This window comes from Canis lupus, chromosome 35 (genome assembly GCF_048164855.1).
Source record: "Canis lupus baileyi chromosome 35, mCanLup2.hap1, whole genome shotgun sequence".
NCBI lineage: Eukaryota > Metazoa > Chordata > Mammalia > Carnivora > Canidae > Canis > Canis lupus.
In genome coordinates, this window is record NC_132872.1 from 15,067,127 (window position 1) to 15,085,164 (window position 18,038).

The 18,038-nt window shown below is 38.0% G+C and overlaps 1 protein-coding gene across 10 annotated transcripts in view; it reads right to left on the bottom strand.

Moving 5' to 3' along the window:
* CD96 (CD96 molecule) overlaps positions 1–18,038 on the bottom strand; it is a 96,711-nt gene that overhangs the window by 12,462 nt on the left and 66,211 nt on the right. For 5 of the 10 annotated variants that reach the window (XM_072812390.1, XM_072812395.1, XM_072812394.1 and 2 more), the window contains 2 exons: positions 6,640–6,708; positions 6,039–6,122 (listed from right to left, as the gene is read on the bottom strand). In XM_072812390.1, the coding sequence (XP_072668491.1) occupies positions 6,039–6,122; positions 6,640–6,708 (153 nt within the window). The remainder of the gene's footprint in view (positions 1–6,038; positions 6,123–6,639; positions 6,709–18,038) is intronic. The other 5 variants (XM_072812398.1, XM_072812393.1, XM_072812397.1 and 2 more) reach the window with 1 other exon arrangement.

Genomic DNA, 18,038 nt, shown 5'->3' on the forward strand with positions numbered 1-18,038 from the left:
CAGCCTCTCTGTTTGTTCTTGCCAGACAACCTCATCCACAGATGGGACCCTCATGCTCTTCCTGACCATGAAAAAAGATGACACTCATGATCTTTGGAAATGTAGTGCTTTTGTGATAGCTGTGGAGAGACCCATGAAGCCCACAGAATTTGGTATTTTAACAGAAGATAGAACTTACAATCAGAAACAAATCTTTAATATGTGGTTGATATAATCAGGAACTAGGTATCAGGACTGGAGAACAGTGTTTTAGAGAAGAGGAAAATAGAATGAGAAGTGACCTAAGACATATAAGATTTTGGAATTTGAGAGCAAGAGTGGTGAGTGTAGAGAATCAGCATTGCAGCCAACAGGGAGCAGCATAGCCTGAAAGAGGGGCAGGGCCCAACATTGCTGTAGGCTCTTGCATTGCTATGTCCCTGTAATTGACTCTCAACCCCTCAACTCCAGCCTCTCCATCCGCCCTGCCTATGCAAAGTAGAAGAGGTTGCTATGAAACTATTAGGCACAGTTACCAAGAGCCTTCGATGAACCAACCAGGACCAGGAACAGGGTACAATGCAATTGCAAGATTTACAAAGAAGAGTACATAAATTTTGAAGAATAAGAAATGTATGGTCAAAGAACAAAGTAAAGACCCATGTGCTGTCTTTAAGAGGTATTCTGAGGCCCAGGGGTGTATGTGTGTGTGTGTGTGTGCACCCATGTGTGCACACATGCATGGGCACATGTATGTGAGGTAATGATAAGCTTGTTGATTTTGGTAATGAGGTAAATTGGAGGCATAGGGGCCTAGGGAGACTCCTATCATTTTTCTGCTTGTCTAACTTAGAAAGACTGACTGATTTCAATGTGGCTTTAGACTCCACTGGACCAGATGGAAGGCAGGGAAAATCAGAAAGAAAAAAGTAATTAAGCTTCACTTTTCTGCTCCAGGGCCTGATCATCTCCATGGCCTGATCATGTGAAAATATCCCAGGATGTTATTAACCTTATACACTTGGAGTATTTAGATGGTCAGATTTGGTATCCCCATTTCACAGGTGGTTAAAATAGGCATTTCTGTTCCAGGCTGTTGGAAACTTGCAAATGTAACTAGGATTAGATACTAATATTCTAAAGTTGATAAAATGACAACAAAATGTATTAAAACATATACTTATAAATTTAGTGTAAGTGCAATGCACCCAGAATCTTCTTGTGACATCCAAATATATATATAAGCTATGCAAAATGCATGTATAAGCAAATATCACATTAGAATGTGTTCACAAATAGCAAGAGCCATAGAAACACTGCTTGTGGGTTTATTTCACCAGATATCCATCCATTATCATTCTTTTACTGCCTGTGAACATTTCATAAATCTATTGAAATAAACATACTGGAAGGGAAAAAAATCCCATTACCAATGCCTGTCACGAATCTTGCCAAATGCATCATCTAATATTGGATGTCACATTACAGTCCAATCCAACGAGTAGAAACATGTTTCAAAAATTGTTTGGGAGTGAGCAATCAATATTAACTTGTTGGATCCTAATGTGTTTTTGTGAATGATTATAAATAGAGCAACTCACTGCAGGGATTTTTTTTCTCTAAGCTTATGGATTAAAAATGGCAACTAGTAAACAAGATATCCTTATTTGCATAAGTAAGAATGTGAGTTTTCACTGCCAGGAAAATTTTGTTTGTTGGATTTTGGAGTGCCTTCCTAGATTTCACAATTTCTAAGGCTATTTCATGGTAAGAATGGTAAAGAGATATCTGAGGATAAATGAAGTTTTCAAGTGGGGAAGGAGGGAAGATACAAAGAATTGCAATAGTTCATTTCATTATGAAATCTACTAATAGTTCATTTCATTATGAAATCCACTAAAAAGACCAAGAATATACTTGTGTAAATTATAAAGTAGTTTCATGCAAGACCTTTCAGTTTTCTAGTTTCCGGGGCAGAAAATACTTTGGGTTGCCTTTACATTACCATAAAGATATGATGCATGGAATGAACAGGATTTCTTTTTTATTCTGGGCACACGTAATATTGGAGTAACAATTTAAGTAAAGCAAACAAAAAGCTCAAAAATTCCGATTAAGTAGATAATTTCTTTTCACTGTGTGCGTTTGGGTGTATTTTCTTCTTTGTCTTTGCCCCATATGTACACATACTCTTTCAATTATTCAAGAAATATTTGCTGAGCACCTACTGTATGCCTGCCACTGCTACAGACATTATGATACTACAGTTGACAAGACAGGAAAAGGTTTAGGTCCCTGTTCTTGTGTATCTTACATTTCAGTATAATTTCAGCAAAAAATCAAATCAATAAAATAAAGGAAATCATCAGACACCAAGTAGTTTGCTGAGAATGAAAATATAGGTTAATTTATAAAAACCATAGCATAAATTTAAGTTGGAGTTCAGATTTGTCCTATAATATTGTCCAGTAATCTTTTACTTTTTAAAGATTTTATTTATGTATTTATGTATTTATTTAAGAGAGAGAGAGAGAGAGGAGGAGGAGCAGAGGGAGAGTGACAAGCAGACGCCACACTGATTATGGAGCCCAACACAGGATGGAATCTCACAACCCTGAGATCACAACCTGAGCCAAAACCAAGAGTTGGATACTTACCTGACTGTGCCCCTCTAATGATCTTTTATCACCATTGCTACATAATTTCCCCCAATAACCAACAGATATTGATTCATTTATCTATTCAACAATATTTTTGAGCACCAGCTGTATGCCAGGCATTACTTTAGGCACTGGGGATGCAGGCAAGCAACAACAAAAAAGATTGAATTTAACTTGTATTATACTATCAAGAATAAAGAATGACAAACTTGTGTAGGTAAAGGAGAATCCAGCATAGTTCATTACAAATTCAATTTTATGTTAACACCATATAGGATAAATGCTAGTCTATTAAGTATGGACTTTCATCCCCAGTCTAACTAATATTTTTATTTTCAATTTATATCTGATTGGTTAAAAATTTTCCAGCCAGTACCCTTGTCTCTACAATAAGATGTACTGGCTAGCTTAGTACATTATGGCTATTGTTTGGATTGGCTTCATAATATTGCACTGAATTATTATATCATCCTATTTCACATTCTCTTATTATTGGATATATTTTTCCTTAACACCCTCCCACCCCCACTCATACACACAGATTGTTGGACTACTATAAATAACATCATGTCTTCTCCCTGCCTCATCCTTTGTATGCCTCTTCCAAAGCAAATGCTGTTTTGAATGTTGTGTTTGTTATTCACTTGCTTATATAATTTTTAAGTTTTTATCACATATTATGCCTAAGCCATATGGTGTTTGGTTGTACTTACTTTAATATTTTATATTAAAATATCATTCTGGGGTGCCTGGGTGGCTCAGTCAGTTGGGTGTCTGGCTCAGGTCATGAATCTCAGGGTTGTGACATCAAGTCCCATGTTGAACTCCTTTCTTCGCACAGAGTGTGCTTAAGATTCTCTCTCCTCTTCCCTCTGCCCCTCCCACTGTTGCACTCTCTAAATAAATAAATAAAATCTTAATATATATACATATATTATAAAATATTATAGAGCAATGAAAAATGAGTGAATGACAGGATGAATGAATCTTAGTAACATTGTGTTGAGTCAGAAAAGTAAATGCCAGGTGACAATATATGGAATGATATATATATCATATATACCATATATTGTCACCTGGCATATACTTTTCTGACTCAACACAATGTTACTAAGATTCATTCATCCTGTCATTCACTCATTTTTCATTGCTCTATAATATTTTATTATATGACTATGCAATAATTTATTTATTTTCTTGACTATGGTTATTTAGGTTATTTATAGTTTTTGCTATTATGAATAGTGTTTTCCCCTGATGTTGGTGTGCATATTTCCTGGATACATGTACTAGCATGTGTGTAGGGGGCTGGAGTATATATCTAGGAGTGGAACTGTTGGGTTGTAGAGTATGAAAATATTTGGCTTTAAAACACCACGTCAAAATGTTGGAAGTGATGGTACCAACTTATACTTTCACCAGCAGCATATAAAAAATTATATTAATCTACATTCTAGCTAACACTTGACAATTCCAGACTTGTTAATTGATTGATTATGTGAAATAGTTATCTGATTCTTGTATTTGTTTGCATTTCCTGATCACCAGAGAAGCTAAGCATCTCTGGATGTTTTCTAGCCATTGCATTACATCGTTTGTGATGTGCCTCTCTGCTCATTTTCTAATGCTTTTGTATTTTTAAAAATTGATTTGTGACCATTCTTTACATATCCTTGATATGAAGTCTTGATCTTTTGTCAATTACATATTCCTGATCATTTTTCAAACACATATGTGGCAAATATCTTCTCCTACACTATAGCTTGACTTTTTTTTTTTTTTTTTGCTTTTGCTAAATTGTATTGATGAAAAGAATTTTCTTGACTTTATGGTATTCTGATGTTTCCATCATTTTTTTAAAGATTTTATTTATTTATTCATGAGAGACACAGAGAGAGAAAGAGAGGCAGAGACACAAGCACAGGGAGAGGCAGGCTCCATGCAGCAAGGAGCCTGGTGCGGGACTCGATCCCAGGACTCCAGGATCACGCCCTGGGCTGAAGCCAGGCACTAAACTGCTGCGCCACCCAGGGATCCCTGTTTCCATCATTTTTATGGTTAGCACTTTATGTCTCTTTAAGCCCTTCCTAACCCCAAAGTCAAAGGGAAATTCACCTTTATTTTATTACATGCTTTAACATTTTGCTTTTGATATAAAGCTCTCATACTCTATGAAGCCTACTTTTATGTAATGTACATGGCAGGCATACATTATAATACTTTTTTATTATAAATATTATAAATAATCAGGGTTTGCAGATCCATTTGCCGATTGCCTCTTCTTTTCACAGGAATTTGCCATGCCACCTCTGGCTTGTCTAGGTTACACTTATTTGAGGACCTCTGGGTGTGCTCTCTCATCTGATAATCCCCTTTTCACTTCTCATAGATGGGCACTGAATTCACAGGTGTCTGTTATATTATTAACATATTTGTTAAAAAATATGTTAAATTAAATTATAGAAAGTCATATACAGACTAGTGGTCAAAGTGTGTTATGAATTAAGGTTTATGATTAGTCCAGATCTGTGAACCTGAGTTCCACAAAAGAGAAAGTAAATAACGAATGCAACAAAGAGCAATATTATACATGTTCCTCTTTGCTCTTTGATTTATTTCCTAAGGACATGTTCCCAGCAGTGAAATGACTGACCACGGGGTGTGAAAGACTTTAAGAGGCTTTCAATGTACAACTTAAATGCTTTCCTAAAAGAGACACACACACTTACTCTTTGTAGCCAAGGGCCTAGTAGTAAACCCAGAGTTCTGCACTAGTGGCATCTGGGGTCTTTGCTTGGGTCACATCCCTTGCCACTTCCCTACTGTGCAGATCTTGGGCTTTTACCACTGAGAGGCAGTATACTTCCTCTTCAGATCCTGTCGATACCTGCTAACGCAGCATCAGCACACGCTGCTCCTAGGTGGCCAGAGTAAGTGGCCAAACCATTTCTGTGCCTCACACTGGGCTCCCTCTTCTCACTGCTTTTAGTGATATGTGTATTTTGGCTGGTTCATTCTTTCTTCAGACATCCTCATAGTTGGCTCTTTGATCTCTGTGAGTTATGTCTTTACTAAGATGTCACCTTTCTCAGGAAGGCCTTATGAATCCACCTTGTTTGAAATAGCAGCCCACCCTCCCACCGGATCCTCAAGGTCTCCCTTCACTGCTTTCTTTATTCCCTAATCACTCATCACTGTTCGCCTGTCTCTCTTCCACTGGAATTTGCAACTTAGATCTGTTTTGTTCACAGATGTATCCCCAGCAACTACAACAACGCATTAAAGACAGTAGATGTTTTCTAAGTATTTGTTAATATGATTATGAGCAGAGCACATTGTAGTTGTTCATTATAGGTGCTGGATGAATTAATGAGGCCCAGAAGACCCCAAGGGACTCACAGTTACACGTACAGTTTGTGGTATCTTTCCTATTAGAGGTCCAGGAGTAGTTGAAGCCTTGGGTAGTCACACTGGAATTGCTGGCTGAAAGACAAAATTCTCAGAATCCAACCTTTTTCTACAGCTGTAATTTAACTTAACTTTGATGTGCTGAATTTTTAATCTATGTGACTTTGGGGAAATCTGTAATTGAAAATATGCTTTCCTACACAGGAACACAGCTGGCATATTAAACACAAGCTCTGTAGTTTATGTTTAATGCCAACTTGTTACTGATTTTCTTTCTTTTTCTGTTCTTGTCATCAACTCCGATCACTGGGAGTACTGTCAAGACTACTTTAATGTTATCTTAAAATTCCACAAGAAATGAGAAATGCAGCATAATGATTCACCACCCCATATTTTAAAGATTACAGTGATTGTCATATCAATTTATAGCCACCATTTAGATTACAATTCGCCACAGAGCAATTCAAAAGCAAAATATCAATATCAAATGAAAAATACAGCCTCTTGCCCAAACCTCAACATTGTCACAGCTGTACTAAAACTTGTGTTTTGTCTCTTTCCAGTCCCCTAAGGAAAGCCTTCCTATACTCACTCTGCGGGGTGGTATTTGGAGTCGAGGCACCCACATCTTCAAGGGCTGTGGAAGTTACAGCTGGATATCCTATTTTGAAAACAAAATTCCCAAGTTGTTATAAGAGTTTACAGTCCCATGTTTAATATGCTGCTGTAACTAATGAGGGTGGTGTGCAGAGCTTGGAATATTAGAGAAGGAAAGTGAATACAGTCTAATGACTTCCTTTATAAACTATGAACCTGAGTCCAAAGGGCATACACTTGTGGCTGCATATCCAATATTCAATATCATTTATATTAACCCAGTTCTCCTAACTCCCAGTGTATTATGTTCACACTTTCAAAACATGTTGTTTTAGTGTCTATTGTGTGCCAGACTCCAATCTACATGCAACAATGAAGACAAGGTTCTTGCCCTCATGGAACTTACCTTGGTAGTGAGTTTTCACAATTGTACATAATATTTTCTTTCTTTTTTTTTAAAGATTTTATTTATTTATTCATGAGACACACACACACACACACACACACACACACACAGAGGCATAGACACAGGCAGAGCGAGAAGCAGGCTTCCCCCAAGGGACTCAATTCTGGACCCTGGGATCACACCCTGAGCCAAAGGCAGGCACTCAACTGCTGAGCCACCCAGGCATCCCTGTACATAATATTTTCATATTCTCAATATGATTATTTACCTACTTCAGTTCTTAGCTTTCAAAATCATCCCCATCTTTATACTCCATCATTTCCCATTCTTCCCCTCTCTCTATTCCTCCCAAAATGAAAGACTAATTCATATTCAATTGAAAATATCTCCAGGGATGAAGCAAGGTAAATTAAAAAAGAAAAATACCGGGATCCCTGGGTGGCGCAGCGGTTTAGCGCCTGCCTTTGGCCCAGGGCGCGATCCTGGAGACCCAGGATCGAATCCCACGTCAGGCTCCCGGTGCATGGAGGCTGCTTCTCCCTCTGCCTATGTCTCTGCCTCTCTCTCTCTCTCTGTGACTATCATAAATAAATGAAAAAAAAATAAGTGGATTCTAAATCCATATGGAAAAAAAAAAAAAAAGACAGTTGTGAATATATATAAAAAAAAAAAAAAAAAAAAAAAAGAAAAATACCCAATCATAGTCCATTGAAAACATGGTTCTATCTCTTGGGAAAACAAATATATTTAAGTTTGCTTATATAAATACTCAATTCAAGAAGATAACAGAGTAGACAGAAAGGGAAACTAAAGCCAAGGAAAATATAGTTAGAGAAAGTATGTTGATCCTTGTTGAAACCTGGGTGGGGATATTATATAAAATTCATTTCTTGATGTCGTATACTCTTAATTGATGTGGGCCCCACATTTAGTCAGAACTTTCCAGTAATGATGCTAGGAAATAAAGAGTATATGTTATGCCATTAATGGCTATCATAGGATAAAAATAGTCAATTTCAAGAGAAACACAGCTATTCTTTTTATTGTGATTAAAAACAAATTTCTCCTAAGAAATGTGTGGGAAATATCAGAAAGGGAGACAGAACATAAAGACTCCTAACTCTGGGAAACGAACTAGGGGTGGTGGAAGGGGAGGAGGGCAGGGGGGTGGGGGTGACTGGGTGACGGGCACTGAGGGGGGCACTTGACGGGATGAGCACTGGGTGTTATTCTGTATGTTGGTAAATTGAACACCAATAAAAAATAAATTTATTATAAAAAAACAAATTTCTCCTTATTTATTTATTTATTTATTTATTTATTTATTTATTTATTTATTTAATTCACACGAGACACAGAGAGAGGCAGAGAGAGAAGCAGGCAGGGAGCCTGATGCAGGACTCGATCTCAGGACCCTGGGATCATGACCTCAGCCAAAGGCAGACACTCAACCACTGATCCACCCAGACATCCCTCTCCCTAGTCTTTTAAAAAAGAAGACTGTATACTGTGTCTAATATTCTTAACAATGTCCTTTTAGTCTGACAATCAGTATACTCATTCACCTGTAAGCTTGAGTTAGTAATGAATGGCATCCCACCTTCCCAGGCACCTCAGTTCTGGGAAATGACATGCTTAAACAAAAATGTAGATAATCAAATCTCTGAAAAAAAAAAAGTAGGATACATAAATAAATTGGCATCATGATTTATGCATCTTAAAGTGATTTACAGAAATGATCAATAACAATCATTTTGCAATGCAGGCTGCTAGTGGACACCAAAGATACGCTGTACCCGAACTTCAGGAATATAGTCAGTTATGGAGAGCTGCGTTAGAAGCTGCCTCAGGGGTGCCGTATAAGGAACCAAAATGGGCAACCGGCATCAGGATGGCAGATAAAATGTCTTAAATACTGAATATGCACAGCTTCATTTATCCAACAAATACTTATTGAGAGCTCAGTGTGTATGAGAATTGGGGATGAAGTGAAGAGAGAAATATGGCTCTTGCTCCCACAATTTAGTGAGAACAAAGGTCAGTGTAGTGGACTAGCAGATGGTCACCAAACCCCTTCTTCTCTCTGGTACAGGTGAACTATATCTCAGAGCCTCCTATGGGGTTGGTTAGGTGTGGCTGTGTACTAAGTCTTAGCCAATGGAACATGAGTGGGAGTGATGGTTGTCATTTTAAGACCTGATGTATAAAATCTTCCATGTAATAAGCATCATGATCTTTTCTCATGTGTTATCAGATATTATGATGCAGGGGGACTTAGAGGTCACAACCTAAAGGCGATAGACCTGCTGGAAGCCTGGGTTCTTAAATGATGTATGGAACAGGGCACCCAGCCACTGAATCACAGAGTGAATTTGAATTTTATTTCTTTCATTGGGATGGCTTTGTCTTTATCTGCAGTGATTCCTTTAATAACTTATTTTATTTATTTATTTTTCAAGTTTTAATTTAATTTCTAGTTAACATATAGTGTAATATTGGTTTCAGGAGTACAATTTATAGTGATTCATCACTTACATACAACACCCTGTGCTCAACACAAGTGCCTCCTTTAATCCCCGGCACCTATTTAGCCCATCCCCAACCCACATCCTTCCAGCAACCCTCAGTTGGTTCTCTGTAGTTAAGAGTCTCTTATGGTTTGTTTCCCCCCACCACCTCCTTTTTTCCCCCTTTCCATATATTCATCTGTTTTGTTTCTTAAATACCACATATGAGTGAAATATGGTATTTGTCTTTTTCTGACTTATTTATCTTAGCATAATATACTCTAGCTCCAAGCATATCCACATCATTGCAAAGTCCACTCTCATCATTGTTATTTAATGTAGTACTGGAAGACTTAGCCTCCGCAATCAGACAACAAAAAGAAATAAAAGGCACCCAAATTGGCAAGGAAGAAGTCAAACATTCACTATGTGCAGACATGATACACTATGTAGAAAACCCAAAAGACTCCACCAAGAAATTGCTAGAACTGATAGGTGAATTTGGCAAGGTCGTAGGATAAAAATTCAATGTACAGAAATTGGTTGCATTTCTATACACCAATAATGAAGCAGCAGTAACTGATTTTTTTTTTTGCAGTAACTGATTTTAAAGTTTTTATGTTGTTATGTATTTTTAAAGTTATCTCCTATCCTTTTTAAAATAAGGCAAGGCAAAAAATGCATAGAAGGATATAAATGACTAATAAGTAATCTTTGGATACTGAGTGATACTGAGAGATATGTTTTTCCTAATTAATAGAGGAACAAGTGAAAGAGGAAGGGGGAGGAGAGGGGAAAGAGAAGAAAGACTCTATCCAGGTTTTAAATGATTCTCGGAAGAAGAAATGAATGATCCTTTTACTCTGGGATTCAATTCCTTACACTGGAGAGAGTGAAGCTTTCATTGTTGGTCAATAGTTACCTCCCATGGATGGCTGACCTACCTTCCTTCCTTCCTTCCTTCCTTCCTTCCTTCCTTCCTTCCTTCCTCCCTCCTTCTTCCCTCCCTCTCATTCTGAGAAATGACCTCTGTAGAATTCACTGAATGATTTAGTAAGTGAAAGCAGAAAAGAATGGTTTTAAAGTAGTGGTGTGATAACAATGGTGATAATGATAAAAAAAAAAAAAAAAAGAACTAAGAAGTAATCACCAGAGACCTTTGTATTTATTTGTAGCCAATAGTACTATTACCTAGAAATCTCAGTCTATATTCAACTGCCAGCCACGTTTGAAAATATCTCTTACTGGGGATCCCTGGATGGCTCAACGGTTTAGCGCCTGCCTTGGGCCCAGGGCATGATCCTGGAGTCCCAGGATCGGGTCCCCCATCGGGCTCCCTGCATGGAGCCTGCTTGTCCCTCTGCCTGTGTCTCTGCCTCTCTCTCTGTGTGTGTTTGTCTGTCATGAATAAACAAAATATTTAAGAAAAATCTCTTACTTAACAAGCTAATGGACATTTTCCCTAGCCGGTCAGATTGTCCACACGGACCATTAGCTCCATGTGATTTAATTCTGTCAGTAATCAGAGGAATCCCAATGAAGTATGATAACTTGACTGAGAACTTCATTGGTATTAAAATGACTAAATTTCTTTTCTGAAGGATCAGAAAATAATGTGACATAAATCCTTGCTTACTGCAGGTTTACTGCAGGGAAAGGAGAATTCATTCATTGATTCCATTTAACATGTTGTTCTTGGATCACGTTGGAGGAGGGACGCTGACTGCCCCAGGCTCACGGTATGGCCGTGATCTTCGTGTTACTGTGTCTCCTGCTTGGCATAGGTATCAGTGCTGCTCTACGCTTCCTCTCATAGGCCTGTGGAGTTTATTGAGGGCTGAGTGTGTGCCAATAAGCGTCTGGGAACAAAAAGATCAATGACACCTCATCAATAACCCCAGGGAGCCCAAGCTCATTTCAGCCTTAATCGTCTCCAGCTGAATGTTGTTTGGGTCTTGGCCTGAGGGTCTGTACCAGGTTGCATAGATTATTGGAAGAATGATCTCTTTACTCTGAGACCTTGTTCCTCATGTGCAAGTCGTGTTAAAGCCATTTAGAAAACTATCTAGTTCTTTCGGTATTTTAAATCCCACTCACTCCTCTTAGCTTTACAGTATACTTCAAGGTTAAGATTCCTTGGCATTATGCAACCTGACCTCTAACAATCTCCACCTTGTTATCTCTTGCTATTGCCTTCCCGTGTCCTTTCATTTATTGACCCAGGATTTGGAAGCCTCTATCTCCCAGGCACTGTGCTTGGCACTGGGAGCATCATCATCAACTCCCTTGGAACTGAAATTCATGGAGGATACAGACACCAACCAGAGAATACAGAAACCACTCCAAATCTGAGAACACATGAAAGGGGGAATGGCTTATTCAGAGTCCCAGGGAGGTTTCCCTGAAGGGTGTAGTGAGGGTGTGGAGGCAGGGAAGGGTTGATGGAAGCCTCCAAGCCTCCAAGCAGAGGATACAGACAGTACAAAGGCCCAATGGGTGGTCTCATGCACTGTTAGTACCAGCAGTGTGTGGTACGTGTCTATTCAGGGTTGGGCCTTTGTAAGCCCTCAACGAGGGTCTGTTCCGTGTGTTGAATTGAACTGAGGATGAGATTGAAAGGCATTACTTGCCATAATGCACACCCATGGCCTCAGCAGCAGAGGCCAGTGATGCAGCTGTAGGACACTAGTGGCAGCAACACTGCTTGTTTCTCAGGGCTTTTTGTGTGGTTATTTTTGTTTTTAAAAGAAGGGTCTTCCTAGATGTTGACTTGGAGATCCATTAACTGTAAGAAGACATGATTGGCTATCTTTTGATATAGAGCATTTTATAAGAATCATATGCCTCTTAGCCAAGTCTTTGAAATTTATATTGATCATATTTCAGCATGTGAATATGACAGCTTGTTTTTGTGTTTTCTGTTTCAAGGTTATATTTACACTTACAAAACAGCAAAGCCTCTTCAGCACTCAATAGTTGGCTCTGTATGATGACATGCTGTGTAGGAGAGTAATATACCAAACCCACTGACACAGAGTTGCTTGCTTTGTCTGTTGGTTGTTTACTTGTTCTTCAGTTTGAATGCTCATTGTTATTAAACCTTGCAGGTATCCAGAGATAGATAATGATGACCTATGTTTCTAGGAAAGAAGAAAGGGGTGAGTAGAAAACACAACTTCATACAAAATGTCTTGCTTATATTAATTTGAAATCTGCCAAGAGGTTTGATGAGAAGTTTCAAAACTTTCCTAGCCCATTTCTAGTTCAACTGAAAATTTCTTTTTCACTAAAATTAAAAATGACCCCCTTTATATTATCACTAGAAATTCAATTAAATCAGAAGACAGCTCTCGTCAGTCAGTCCTGAGTTAAGCAGAGGAGATAGAAACATGTTCTATAAGAGCTAATTCTGGTTGGCTCCTCATGACGTTATGAAGCAGAATGGAATCTCTTCACCTGGACTCTTGCCATCTTCCCAATGACTGTCCCTCTCACTGCCAGAGAAGGGAAACAGAGGGCAATGCTGGAGGTCTCATGGGAGAGGGGGAATGGGTCCGGGATGGTTAATTTGGGAGAAATATTGAGATATTTTCCAAACAAATTTTAAAGATCATTTACTACGGACTTACTGTGTACCAAATAAAAGAGGCAGGTGAGCAGTCTTGAGGTGAGGTAAGTGGAGGATAAAGGATAAAACGATCATTAAAAAAAAGAAATATTGATTTGGTCATTGTTTCCTTCTTTAAGGAACTAGAAAATACATGTAAAGGTCTTGACTTATTTTGAGATTAGTTTTGTTTGCCAGACTCTTCTTTTGATCATGGCATGCCTCCTCTGACTGGCCAGTGTGGGTCTTAGCCTTATAGTTATTCTTTACACATTTTCACATTTGATACTCATAATAACCATATGAACTAGATAATACTCACTCCTGGTTTTTAAGATAAGGAAACAGTAATCAGAGAGGTAAAATGACTTGCCCAGGTTACATAGCTAGTAGGCAGCAGAGATAGGAATTGAACTCAAGCCCGTCTGACACCACAGACTGTATTCATTCCCCTCTGGTATCGTTATAAATCACAGTTAGCCTTGCTACAGAAGCCGAGTGCAGCTCTGAATTCAGTCATGGTCCTCAGCACACAACCACCCAGAATCACTGAGAGCCTCTGCCTCTCTCCCATCATTCCCTCTCAGTCTCCCATCATAAGACTGCCCAGTCTTCAAGCCCTGGCCAGGAACTGTTTTCTTCAGGGAGCCTTCCTCTGCTCTCCCTGAAGCCCTTCCTTTGTTAATCAATTCCTCCTTTATACCTGAAAAAATATCCTTAATCCCCAGGATATTTACTGAGTTATCAATACTCACAGACAACCATGGGTTATCACTGTTCTAGGGGATAGAGATACATCAGTGGACAAATCAGACCAAAAAAAAAAAAATGCCCTTACGGGATTCGCTTCTTGTGGGGAGAAGCCAAACTAGTGTATCATATCATACAGGATGTTAACAAATAAAATAAATAAAAATAAAACAGAGAAAGGGGATAGGAACTGAGACAGAGGAGGCTGTAGTTTTAAGTTAGATGGTCATGGAAAGCCCCATGGAAGAGGTGACATTTGAACAAAGATTGGGAAATGAGAGAATGAGCCATGTGGATTTGGTGGGAGAGAATTTTCCATGCAGAGGGGAAAAAGTAGAAAGGCCCTGAGGTAGAAGCACCGCTGGCATGCTGTGGGAACGGTGAGGAGGCCGATTTGCATGAAGCAAAGTGAAAGAAGAGCAGAGGAGAGTAGTAGAAATACAAGAAATTGGATATAAGATGAGAACTTTCAGGCTAACTCTGTAGATATTTGCCCTTCCTCACCACCCTGGCTCTTCCTCCACTCACATGACTATGATCCTGGTAGCGTTTTATTTACATCACTATCCATCTCAAGTAGAAGTAGACATAAAATCCCAGGGCTAGATAATTTGTTTTTAGTAAAACACACACACACACACACACACACACACACACACACACACACACACAACTTAGATGAAGATGGGCTGGTTAATTAATCAACCACTCTGTTTCCTACCTTAAGTTTCTACTATGTTCCAAAGGGATTTAAGGGGACAAATAATACAGTGTGACATTTTGACACTTATGAACCAGGTACTATATTAGGTGCTTTGTATGCCTAGTTCATTCTGTTGCTCTTAATAATTCATTGAGGAAGGTACCCATACTCCTGTTCTTCCCTTTCTTCTTTCTCTTGTTTTCTCCCATTTTCTTCAAGCATCCTCACCTTCAGCCATGCTTTTAGAACTTTGTTATTTGCCAGCCCATCACACTTATGCCAAGAACAACAGCTCTCTGTGGATCATCTCAGCGGATAAGCCATCGCCTTATGATGCTTGTTCATTTCCACAAAATTATTTTATTTAGTAATTTATTTTAATTTTTCATCATTTTGTATTATTTTATTTTTTACTCTGGTAAGTATACTCTTTAGTTCCCATCATCTATTTCACCGATCACTCCTATCCACCTCCCCTCTGGTGATCACCAGTTTGTTCTCTATAGTTGAGTCTGTTCCTTTTATTTTTTTAATTTTTAAAATTTTATTCTAATTCAATTTAATTAACATGTACTGTATTATTAGTTTCAGAGGTAGAATTCAGTGATTCATCAGTCTTATAAAATACCCAGTGCTCATTACGTCACATGCCCTCCTTAATGTTCATCACCCAGTTACTCCATTCCCCCACCCCCACCCCCTCCAGCAACCCTCAGTTTGTTTCCTATGATTAAGAGTCTCTTATGGTTTGTCTCCATCTCTAATTTCATCTTGTTTTATTTTTTTCCTCTCTTCCCCTTTGATCCTTTGTTTTGTTTCTTAAATTTCACATACAGGTGAGATCATATACTGATTGTCTTTCTCTGATTGACTTATTTCACTTAGCGTAATACCCTCTAGCTCCATCCACATCATTGCAAATGGCAAGATTTCATTTTTTGATGGCTCAGTAGTAGTCCATTATATGTATCCTCTCTCTATATATATCTTCTTTATCCACTAAGAGTCTTTTTCATGTTTTGCCTCTCTGTTGTTTCCTTTGCTTATTTGTTTTGTTCTTAAATTCCACATATGAGTGAGATCATATGGTATTTGTCTTTCTCTGACTGACTCGTTTTGCTCAGCATTACGCTCTCTAGCTCTATCCATGTTGTTGCAAATGGCAAGATTACCTTCTTTTTTTATGGCTGAAAAATATTCCATTATATAATATATATGTAATATAGTGGCTGCTTCCATATTTTGGCTACTGTAAATAATGCTCCAATAAACACAGGGATGCACGTATCCTTTTGAATTAGTGTTTCTGTATTTTTGATAAATATCCTGTAGTGTGATTCCTGGATTCTGGGGTAATTTTATTTTTAATTTTGGGGGGAATTTCCATACTGTTTTCCACAATGGTTGCATTATTTATTATTCCCACCAACAATGCAAAAGGGTTCCTTTTCTCTACATCCATCCTCATGAACACTTGTTCCTTGTGTTTTTTATTTTAGCCATTCCAACAGGTAGGAGGTGATATCTCATTGTAGTTTTGATTTAAATTCTCCTCATGAGGGATGCCTGGGTGGTTCAGCAGTTAAATGTTTGCTTCAGCTCAGGTCATGATCCTGGGGTCCTGGGATCTAGTCTGGCATCAGGCTCCCTGAGGGAGCCTGCTTCTCCCTCTGCCTGTGTCTCTGCCTCTCTCTCTCTCTCATGAATAAATAAATAAAATCTTAAAAAAAAGTTTCCCTCATGATGAGTGATGTTGAGCTTCTTTTTATGTGTCCACTGGCCCTCTATGTCTTCTTTTAAGAAATGTCTGTTCATGTCTTCTGCCCATTTTATAATTGGATCATTTGTTTTTCTGGTACTTATTTGTATCAGTTCTTTATGAATTTTGGATATTAACCCTTTGTCATGTATACCATTTGCAAATATCTTCTCTCATTCAGTAGTTGCCTTTTAGTTTTGTTGACTGTTTCCTTTGCTGTGCATTAGCTTTTTATTTTGATTTAGTCTCAATAGTTTATCTTTGCATTTATTTCCCTTGCCTCAGGCTTTTATTTTATTTTTTAAATAAAAAATGTCTATATTTAAGGTGTACAGTGTGATTTGATATACACATACATGGTGAAATGATTAGTACAGTCAGCTAATTAACATATCCTTCCTGAAATAGTTACCATTAATTTTTTTTTTTTTGTAGAATGATTGCATTTGAAATCTACTCTTAGCAAATTTCCAATATTCAATACGGTATTATTATAATCATCATGCTGTAAATTAAATCTCCAGATTTAGCAATCCTATTTAACTTCAACTTTATACCATTCGACCTACATCTCATTTTCCCACTTCCCCACCCTAGTTAACTACCGTCCTACTCTTTGCTTCCATGTATTTCACTCTTTCAAATTCTACTTGTAAGTGAGATATGCAGGTTTCTTTTTCTGTGTTTGGTTTATTTCACTTAGTATAATGTTGTCTAGGTACATCATATGTTGCAAATGGGAGAATCTTCTTTTTTTTATGGCTGAATTATACACACACGCACGCAGAGGAGCACGCATGCGCAATTTCTTCATCCCTGCATCTGTCAACGTAAGCTTAGGATGTTTCCCATTATTTTAGAGGTGACTGATTTTCTCTTCTTTTCGTATATACCCAGAATAGAGATTATCGTATCATATAGTAGTTCTATTTTTACTTTTCTGATGAACCTCAAAAACTGTTTTCCATAATGTTTTTCATATTGTTTTGCATAATGGCTGCATCACCAAGAGTGACAAGAGTCTTTTCTCTATATCCTCTCCAACACTGTTATCTTTTATTTTTTTTTTGGTAACTGCCACCCTACCAGGTGGGAGGTGATATCTCATTGTGGTTATAATTTGCATTCCCTATTGATTAGTGATGTTGAGGATCTTTTCAAGTATATGATGGCTATTTGCATGTCTCCTTTGGAAAAATGCCTATGCAGGTCCTCTGCCCATTTTTAGAGTTGTTTCTTGTTTTGCTATTGAGGTGAATGAGTTCCTTACATATTTTGGATATTAACCTCTTATCAGATACATGGCTTAAAAATACTTTCTCCCAATGTATAGCGTGTCTTTACATTTTGTTGTTTGTTTCCTTTGCTGTGCAGACGTTTTTTAGTTTGACGTGGTATACCTGTTTGTTTTTGTTTTTGTTGCCTAAGCTTTGGTGTCCTATCTAAAAACTCAATGCCAAGGACAATGTCAAGGAGCTCCCCTGTGTGTTCTTCTAGGATTTCTATAGTTTCAGGTATTATGCTTAAGTTTTTCTCTATTTTGAGGAGATTTTCGTGTATGCTGTAAGATAATTTCATTCTTCTGGATGTAGATATCTAGTTTTCCAAACACCATTAATTTTTTTTTAATTTTTATTTATTTATGATAGTCACACAGAGAGA